At 48.7% G+C, this 10,408-nt stretch overlaps 1 protein-coding gene across 1 annotated transcript; it reads right to left on the reverse strand.

Moving 5' to 3' along the window:
• Window positions 1-2,516: 2,516 nt before the first annotated feature.
• Window positions 2,517-7,077, reverse strand: LOC140409496 (interleukin-8-like). Its single transcript, XM_072497904.1, has 4 exons — window positions 6,931-7,077; window positions 5,853-5,979; window positions 5,663-5,734; window positions 2,517-3,216 (listed from the first exon to the last, which is right to left on the reverse strand). Exons 1-4 carry the CDS (start codon window positions 6,992-6,994, stop codon window positions 3,171-3,173), a joined length of 309 nt encoding a protein of 102 aa, XP_072354005.1. The 5' UTR covers window positions 6,995-7,077; the 3' UTR covers window positions 2,517-3,170.
• Between the last annotated feature and the right edge of the window lie 3,331 nt (window positions 7,078-10,408).

Consider the following 10,408-nt stretch of genomic DNA (forward strand, 5'->3'; position numbering starts at 1 on the left):
CTCTGTCCCCATTACTGTTCGCGCTGGCAATTGAACCTCTGGCCATAGTGCTGAGAGACTCCAGGAAATGGAGAGGGGTGGTTAGAGGGGGAGAGGAACACCGAGTGTCACTCTACGCAGATGACCTACTGATATATGTGGCGGATCCAGTGGGGGGGATGATAGAGGTTATGCAGATATTGAGGGAGTTTGGAGATTTCTCGGGATATAGGCTTAACATGGGGAAGAGTGAGCTTTTCGTGATACACCCTGGGGACCAGAATAGAGGGATAGATGGCCTACCGCTAAGGAGAGTGGAAAGAAGCTTCCGATACCTGGGGATTCAGATAGCCAGGAGCTGGGGAACCTTACACAGACTCAATCTGACACGGCTGGTGGAGCAAATGGAAGAGGATTTCAAAAGGTGAGATATGCAGCCGCTGTCACTGGCGGGCAGAGTGCAGGCGATTAAGATGATGGTCCTCCCGAGGTTCCTATTTGTGTTTCAATGTCTCCCTATATTGATCACTAAGGCCTTTTTCAAAAAAGATAGATAGGAGCATCATGAGCTTCGTGTGGGCAGGGAAGGCCCCGAGGGTAAGGAGGGGGTTCCTGCAACGTAGCAGGGACAGAGGGGGACTGGCGTTGCCGAATATGGGCGACGACTACTGGGCCGCCAATGTGGCGATGATCCGTAAGTGGATGATAGAGGGAGAGGGGGCGGCATGGAAAAGGCTGGAGATGACGTCCTGCAAAGGAACAAGCTTAAAAGTGCTGGTGACGGCGCCACTACCGCTCTCCCCGAAAAAGTTTACCACAAACCCAGTGGTGGCAGCAACATTAAGTATCTGGGGGCAATGGAGGTGACAGAGGGGTGTGTTGGGAGCCTCGGTGTGGTCCCCGATCAGGAACAACCATAGGTTTGCCCCAGGGAGGTTGGACGGAGGGTTCCAGAGCTGGCACCGGGCAGGAATTAGGAGAGTGGGAGACTTATTTATAGATGGGACGTTTGCGAGCTTGGGAGCGCGAGAGGAAAAGTATGAGCTGCCCCCGGGGAATATCTTTAGGTATATGCAGGTGAGAGCGTTCACGAGACAACAGGTGAGGGAATTTCTGCTGCTCCCGACACAAGGGATTCAGGACAGGGTGCTTTCGGGGGGGTGGGTCGGGGAGGGCAAAGTGTCCGAAATATACCGGGAGGTGAGAGAAGAGGGGGAGGAGCTGGTAGAAGAACTGAAGGGAAAATGGGAAGAAGAGCTCGGGGGGGAGATTGGGGAGGAGATTGAGGAGGGTTTGTGGGCTGATGCCCTAAGTAGGGTAAATTCCTCTTCCTCGTGTGCCAGGCTTAGCCTGGTCCAATTTAAGGTGCTACATAGAGCACACATAACGGGAGCTAGGTTGAGCAGGTTCTTCGGAGTGGAGGACAAATGCGGGAGGTGCGGGGGAAGCCCGGCGTACCACACACATATGTTTTGGTCGTGTCCGGCACTGGAGGGGTATTGGAGGGGAGTGGCGGGAGTGATCTCGAAGGTGGTGAAGGTCTGGGTCAAGCCAGGCTGGGGGTTAGCTATATTTGGGGTAGCGGATGAGCCGGGGGGTGCAGGAGGCGAAAGAGGCCGATATTCTGGCCTTTGCGTCCCTAGTAGCCTGGAGTAGGATTTTACTCATGTGGAACGAAGTGAAACCCCTCGGCGTGGAGGCCTGGATAAACGATATGGCGGGGTTCATAAAACTGGAGCGGATGAAGTTTGCGCTGAGAGGATCGGCTCAAGGGTTCACCAGGCGGTGGCAACCGTTCCTCGACTATCTAGCGGAACGTTCGGGGGAAAATAGATAGCCAGCAGCAGCAGCCCAGAGGGGGGGTGGGGGGGGGGGAGGGAGGGAAGGGGGGGGTAAATTGTTTGTGTTCTAGATGGGGTGAGGGGGTGGGGGGGGAGCACTATTTTGTGTTATTTTGTTAGTTCACTATTTTATTTTAACAATGTTATCTATCAGTTATCAGGGGCGTCATTCTCCGACCCCCCCGCCGGGTCGGAGAATGTCCGTTGGCTGCCGTGAATCCCGCCCCCGCCGAAGTCTCCGGTACCGGAGATTGGGCGGGGGCGGGAATCGGGCCGCGCCGGTTGGCGGGACCCCCCGCTCAAATCTCTGGCCCGGGTGGGCCGAAGTCCCGCCCAGAAATTGCCTGTCCCGCCGGCGTAAATCAAAGCTAGTATTTACCGGCGGGACCAGGCGGCGTGGGCAGGCTCCGGGGTCCTTGGGGGGGCTCGGGGCGATCTGACCCCGGGGGGTGCCCCCACGGTGGCCTGGCCCGCGATCGGGGCCCACCGATCCGCGGGCGGGCCTGTGCCGTGGGGGCACTCTTTCCCTTCCGCCTCCGCCCCGGCCTCCACCATGGCGGAGGCGGAAGAGACTCTCCCCACTGCGCGTGCGCGGGAAACTGTCAGCGGCCGCTGCGCTCCCGCGCATGTGCCGCATTTCCCCGCCAGCTGGCGGGGCAACAAACTTTGTAAGGGGGAAAAATTGTGTTCGAAAACTTTAATAAAAACATATTTATTTAAAAAAAATTGCTTTTCACTCATTGTTTGCTGCTCTCTCAATATAAAATAATGCTTTATAACAATATAAAATTCAAATATAAAAATAACAGCATAAATATTAAATATGTACAGTGGCATAGAATGGAACATACAACACAGAAAACGTTGCACATTTTAGGCCCGGAAAATCTGTGCCTCTCTCTGCTGAAACACTAGTGAGGATTTGGTATAACCAGGACACTCTCCCATTAGAATTACTGCAGGAAACTGGTTTAAAAAAACCCCAGAGTTTTCAGGACCAGGATTATACTGAGAAATGAAGGTGAACATAACATGGCAGTAACCATCCGAAGGTGATATTCTGATTGGAACATACAAATACTTCATTAAACAATCAGGAATTCAGAGCCAGCCTTCATTCTATCACTCAGCTACCACCAATTATGTTACCAAGAATACATCAAATAAAATATAAATAAACAGCGGAGTGTAAAACAATGATTTCAATGCTCACTTGAAAATATTTTAAAATTAACTGATAGATCTAAACTTCATAGTACCATGTAAATTGATCATACATCCATGGATTGCCGGAAGATACAAAAAGCCTGAATAGGCCTTTGACTCAACAACGCTTCAGATTCTTGATATTCAGACATCGGCCTTCTCCTCACTGAAATTCATCTGTTTCTTGAAACTGTACAGAATTCAAGAACGGATAAAAATTATACTGTGAGTTTCTAAGGTTACTGTGGGCTAATGTTTACATCAATAATACTCAGATTTTGAAAACTGTTGGTAGATTTACATTACATTTTCTCAGAGGATAAATTACATCACAGTATGACAGAATATTATCATTTTCCCTGTGCAATAATTGGGCCAGGGCAACTGAGACAGAAGGAAAGAAACAATTTCTGCTAACTTTTTTTAACTTAGATGTTGGGGAGGCTTTAAGCTAGTATGGCAAGGGGATGGGTATCAGAGCAGAGAGTTAGAGGAGATGGAAACTGGGTTAGAAACAAACGACAGGAGAAGCAAAAGCAAGGGAGGAAGTCATGGGAATAGAAGGCAAAGAGCAAACAGTGGCTCTTTGGCTCTTGAGATGGGCTCAGTGTAAGGAAAAGTGGTAGAAAAACAAAATTAAGAGTTCTATGTTTTAGTGCACGTAGCATAAAAAGCAAGACAAATGCACTGATAGCACAAATAGAGTTAAATGGGTACGGTCTGATAGCCATTACTGAGACATGGTTGCAGGGAAATCAAAGATGGGAAATCAATATTCAGGGTTACTTGGCTTTTAATAAAGCTGGACGGAAGGAAAAGGTAGCGGGGAAGCTTTCCAATAATAGAGGGAATAAATACAGTTCTGAGGGTCAATCTAGGCTCAGGATGTGGAGTCGATTTGGGTGGAAGTGACAGATACCAAAGGAAGAAAGAGTGTGGTAGGAATATTATATAGGCCCCTGAAAAGTAGCCACACTGTAGGAAATAGTTCATAAAAACAGGCAATCAGAGCTTTTTGAAGTCCATTAATAGGAAGAGAGAAGTAAAAGAAAGCATGGGCCACTTAGAAAATGAAACTGGAGAAGTAATTATGGAGAACAAGGAAATGGTAAGGAGTTAAATAGCTCTTTTGCATCAATCTTTACTGTAAAGGATACCACAAGCATCCCAGAAATAGGAACAAATATGGGGAAGGAATTAAATACAGTCACCATCACCAGAGAATTGCTTTTGGGAAAACTAATGGAGTTAAAGGCTGACAAATCCCCTGGGCCTGATGGTTTGCACGCCAGGATCTTAAAGGAGGTAACTACAGAGATTGTGGATGCATTAGTAGTAATTTTCCAAATATCCTTGGATTCTGAAACTGTGCCAAAGGATTGGAAAACAGCCAAGATGGTACCCTTGTTCAAAGGGGAAGGTGGCAAACTACAGGCCTGTTAGTCTAACTTCAGGTAATGAAAAAATATGAGGATAATTTATTAAGGAGAGAATAACAGTGCATTTGGAACGTATTAACCTGATTAGGCAGAGTCAGCATGGTTTCATGAAGGGCAAATCATGTTTGACAAATTTACTAGGGTTCCTTGAAGAGGTGTCAACCAGGATAGATAGAGGGGAAGCAGTCGATGTTGTATACTTGGATTTTTAACAGGCATTTGATAAGGTGCCACACAAAAGGATATTGTACAAGATAGGAACTCATGGTGTTGGAGGTAATATTTTGGCTTGGATAGAGGATTGGCTAACTAACAGGAAGCAACGAGTAGTGATAAGAGGGTCTTTCTCAGCTTGGAGGGCTGTAACCAGTGGAGTGCCGCAGGGATCAGTGCTGGAATCGCAGCTCTTTACAAAATATATTTCTGATTTGGAGGGTGCACTGTGGCCAAATTTGCAAATGATACAAAGGTGGGAGTGATGGCAGGTTGTAAGGATTAATTATTTATACTTTGAGGCAGTACAAAGGAGGCTTACTAGGATGAACCTGGGTATGGAGGGAATGCCATCTGAGGAAGGATTAAACAGGTTGGGTCTGTACTCCTTGGAGTTCAGAAGAATGAGATGCGATATGATTGAAATATGTAAGATTCTTCTTTGGGGGTTAGACAGGGTAAATGCTGGGTGGATGTTTCCACTCATGGGGGAGTGTAGGACCAGAGGGCATGGTCACAGAGGAAGGGGATGCTCATTTAAGATGGGCTTGAGGAAGAATTTCTCCTCTCAAAGGGTGGTGATCTTTGGAATTCTTTACCCCAGGAAGCTGTGTAGACTGAGTCCTTGAACATATTCAAGGCTGAGATCATCGGTTGTTAATCAGTAGGGGGATTAAGGGCTATGGAGATAAGGCAGGAAAGTAGACTCAGTGAGTGTTAGATCAGCCATGATCTTATTAAATGGTTTGAAGGGTTGAATGGTCTACTCCCGTTCCTATTTCTTATGGTCCTGTGGCATATATCTGATAAAGCAGAGATACCGTGGCAACTGAATTTGATGCTTCGACTGAACATAAAGTGAAGCATTTCCTGGGGGCGATTTAAACTCCATGAAAATCGGTGGCTTTTGAGTGAATTAGAATCTTGCCCAAATTCCCCCTCTAACATTATTGTTGCTCAGATTAAGTAGCACAAAGAACTTACAAACTGTTAACAATCATCTTCACCCACAGTGCCTTCGGATTCAGACAGACTTCATTACCTTTGACACTGACACTGAGGAAAGAAAAAAGCAATAACAATTAGCTGAAATGACCTGCTCGATAGTCCAGATTAAATATCGTTAGTGCAAGAAACAGAAGCTGTCTAAGGACCTTGCTTAATAAATACTTACATGATCTCTACATTAGGACAGTGGGGTCTACTTTTTAAAATCTTAATATCCTGTATGAGTTTTGGATGAATGGGCTTCGAGCGTGTTTTGATGCAATTACATCGCAAATTCATTCCTGTTCGTCCAGCTGTGAAGTGAACAAATGACAGAACTTTACTCTCTAGATTTTTAAAAGTGATACTCTCTATATCACGTCTATATCTAGTTATGCATATTTATATCTGAACAAGTTCAAAGCAACTTTTACACTAAACCACATGCCCCCCCCACCGGCAAATTCTTTAAAAAGACAACCGAGAGACATCCTGTTATCAATAGTTAGTGAAAAGAATATTGCAGTTTGAAAACAGGAATGACTGTTGTTGAAGTGAATCCCGTTCTGGAGTAAAGCCTGTGCTTGCCGGGGTCACACCATCTCTTAGGTTTCACTCTATCTTTCCGGTTCTTTGGAATTATACATATTCCCTGCTACAATACAACTCTTAATATTACTCTGTATTGATGAATGGGATTTCATTCAGTTCGGTATACAATGGATATTTGTGATTGAAAAACATACTTATCGCCACACCTGTGCAATAGATCCCTGGCAGCCCTTAGTTCCGTGTTTGATAGGTGCTCACTCAGATTGTTTTTTTTAAATTTAAAGTGCCCAATTCTTTTTCTTCCAATTAAGGGGCAATTTAGCGTGGTCAATCCACCTACCCTGCACATCTTTTTGGGTTGTGGGGGATAAGACCCACGAAGACACGAGGAGAATGGGCAAACTCCTCACTGACAGTGACCCAGGGCCAGGATCGAACCCGGGTCCTCGGCGCTATGAGGCAGCAGTGCTAACCACTGCACCACCGTGCTGCCCCTCACTCAGATTGTTAATGCTTTTTTTTTTACTGACAATGGTCTCCTCTATCAGTATTTTTGATGAGTTTTTATGACCATGGAATTAAATAAATGTAAATCCAGCTATTGATAGTAGTAAGCGCTGTTAGTTAAACAATTTATAGCAAGTGAAGAATGCATATGTACGAGTATGACTTTAGATTCTGTATAGCTACCATGGAATTAGATCATTTCTTACCTTGCGTAGAATCCATGTAAAGTGCAAAGAGAATGAGGATAATGAGAGTAACTTTGCTGTTCATTGTCCTTCACCGTATGATGCTCTGCTGCTGTGGTAGTGTTGTGTCTATCTGCTCCCTTTCACACAGCTGCTGTTTTTATTCAGCAAATCCCGTGAATCAATGTTGGGTGATCACATTTCCTGGAGTTCCCAAGAAGTGAGATTTGCATGAACAATATGACGGACAGAATAAATAAACAACACGGATGATTGGAATCATAGAAATTAAAGCATTTCCCAAATGCATTTTTCCATGAGCAAGCTTGCTTCCTTTCCCGATCTTGTTGATCTGAAACAGCTGCTGATTTCTGATGAATTGCAGCTGTCACTTACAGCACAGATGGATGCCATGCGGCCCATTGAGCCGATGCCACCCTCCCACCGGGAAGTCCAGTCCCACTCCTACACTTATTCTCTAAAGTCCTACATGTTTATTTCCTTCAAGTGCCGATGCAATTTCCTTTTGAAATTATTGATGTTTCCGCTTCCACTACTCTCATGAGCTGCGGGTTCCAGGTCATTACCACTCGCTGCATAAAGAAGCTCTTCCTCACATTCCCCTACATCGCTTACCCAAAACCTTGGGCTGGATTCTCCGCCCCACCACTTTTCAGCCTCGACCCACCGGCAGGATTCTCCGTTGCGCCGGTTGGTCAATGGGGGGCGAAATTCTCCGAAAACAGCGCGATGTCCGACGACTGGCGCCCAAAACGGCGCAAATCAGTCGGGCATCGCGCCGCCCCAAAGGTGCGGAATGCTCCGCATCTTTGGGGGCCGAGCCCCAACCTTAAGGGGCTAGGTCGGCGCCGGACGAATTTCCGCCCCACCAGCTGGCAGAAAAGGCCTTTGGTGCCCCGCCAGCTGGCGCGGAAATGACATCTCCGGGCGGCGCATGCGCGGGAGCATTAGCGGCCGCTGACGGCATTCCCGCGCATGCGCAGTGGAGGGAGTCTCTTCCACCTCCGCCATGGTGGAGACCGTGGCGATGGCGGAAGGGAAAGAGTGCCCCCACGGCACAGGCCCGCCCACGGATCGGTGGGCCCCGATCGCGGGCCAGGCCACCGTGGGGGCACCCCCAGGGGCCAGATCGCCCTGCGCCCCCCCAGGACCCCGGAGCCCGCCCGGGCCGCCTTGTCCCGCCGGTAAGGTAGGTGGTTTAATCTACGCCAGCGGGACAGGCATTTTAGCGGCGGGACTTCGGCCCATCCGGGCCGGAGAATCGCGCGGGGGGGGCCCGCCAACCGGCGCGGCGCGAGTCCCGCCCCCGCCGAATATCCGGTGCCGGAGACTTCGGCAACCGACGGGGGCGGGATTCACGCCAGCCCCCGGCGATTCTCCGTCCCGGCGGGGGGTCGGAGAATCTCGACCGGGGTTTCCCATTGTGGGGCAGCCCCACGCCATCGGGAAACCCCCAGGCGCCGGCAAAACGGAGAATCCCACCAGTGGAGAATCCCGCCCCTTACATTTGTGTTGCCTAGTCCTTGCACTATCAGCCAATGGGGAGGATTTACCTCGTCTGCCTTATTGAAGCTTGCCAATATATTGTATACCTCTTTCAAATCTCCCCTCAATCCCCTTTGCTCCAAGTAAAACAAACCCAGATTTACCAACCTAACTTTGTAAGGAAAATCTCTCATCCCTGGAAAAAGTCTGGCAAATCTCTTCTGCACCCGCTCAGGGAGCTATTTCCTAAGGTGACTATAAGTGAATGCAAGACTCAGGTTGAGGGCTAACCAGAACTTTATAAAAGTATACCATAACCTCCCTCCCTTTTGCCCAATTCCCCCATTTATGAATCCTAGGATCCTTAGTGCTTTGCTGACCATTCTCTCATTATGCACCTCATAGATTGATGCATGTGCACCCTCAGGTCAGAATGTCTAGGACAAGATTATCAAGACAAAATGGCTGCTGAATTGAAAAAGTGATCAACAGCCTTGCAATAGCCAATGAATGAGATATGACCAGGCACAAGTGAAGCAACGTCTTCAGTTCTGCCCTATATTTTGATGATTCAGGTGCTTCACTTGTTCTGGTCTGCACCTGCAATGCCATCACGGCACTGGGATCCTGCCATCTACTCGTCTCCAACCGGAGCACCCATGCGCGGTTACGTTTTGAAATTGTCAAGCCAGACAGGACATCACTACTTGGCGCGCAGGCCTGCAAGCTGCTGAACCTCGTGCAGCGGGTTTGCACAACAACATCCTCCAATGTGGATCTTCAGGCCGGCATTGACGACATCCTCGCTCAGTATCCGGATGTGTTTGACGGGATGGGCACACTGCCATATCGCTACAAGATTCTGCTACGACCTGATGCCAAGCCAGTGGTCCACGCACCACGCTGGGTCCCGGCTCCGCTGAGGGAGCGCCTGAAGGCACAGCTCAAGGATCTTCAGCAACAAGGCATCATTTCCAAGGTAACCGAACCGACTGACTGGGTCAGCTTGATGGTATGTGTTAGAAAGCCTTCGGGAGACCTGCACATCTGCATTGATCCCAAGGATCTCAATAAGAACATTATGCGTGAACACTACCCCACCCCGAAGCGGGAGGAATTCACCAGTGAGATGGCACACGCACATTTTTTCACCAAGTTAGATGCATCACATGGATTTTGGCAAATCCAGCTGGATGAGTCCAGCAGAAGGATCTGCACCTTCAACACACCGTTTTTTCAGATACTGCTATAATCACATGCCGTTTGGCATTGTCTCGGCATCGGAGATCTTCCATCGCATCATGGAGTAGCTGATGGAGGGCATTGAAGGGGTTCGTGTGTACGTGGACGACATCATCAGATGGTCCACGACCCCTGAAGAGCATGTGTCCCGTCTCCAGCAGGTATTCCGCCGTGTCCATGCCAATGGCCTGAAGCTGAACAGGTCCAAATGTTGCTTTGGCATGTCAACACTCAAGTTCCTCGGTGACCAGATCTCTCAGCAGGGCGTGCGCCCGGACACAGACAAGGTCAAGGCCATCGAAGCCCTGAAGGTCCCTGAAGACAAGAAGGCGTTGTTGTGCTTCCTGGGCATGGTCAATTTTCTGGGCAAGTTCGTCCCAAACCTGGCCTCACACACCACGGCCCAACGAAACCTGGTGAAAAAGTCCACTGCCTTTGAGTGGAAGACAGCACATCAGGCAGAGTGGTTGGAGCTGAAAGCCAAGCTCACCATTGCATTTTTCGACCCAGACAGGGAGACGAAGATCTCAACAGGTGCGAGCCAGGATGGTATCGGTGCGGTGCTGCTTCAATGCGATGACACTTCAGCCTGGGCACCGGAAGCCTACCATCGAGGGCCATGACGCCCACCGAAACAAGGTATGCGCAGATAGAGAAGGAATGCCTGGGTCTTCTCACTGGCATTCTCAAGTTTCACGACTATGTCTACGGCCTGCTGACATTCGCTGTCGAGACGGATCATAGGCCTCTG

This window comes from Scyliorhinus torazame, chromosome 3, assembly GCF_047496885.1.
Source record: "Scyliorhinus torazame isolate Kashiwa2021f chromosome 3, sScyTor2.1, whole genome shotgun sequence".
In the NCBI taxonomy this organism is placed as follows: domain Eukaryota; kingdom Metazoa; phylum Chordata; class Chondrichthyes; order Carcharhiniformes; family Scyliorhinidae; genus Scyliorhinus; species Scyliorhinus torazame.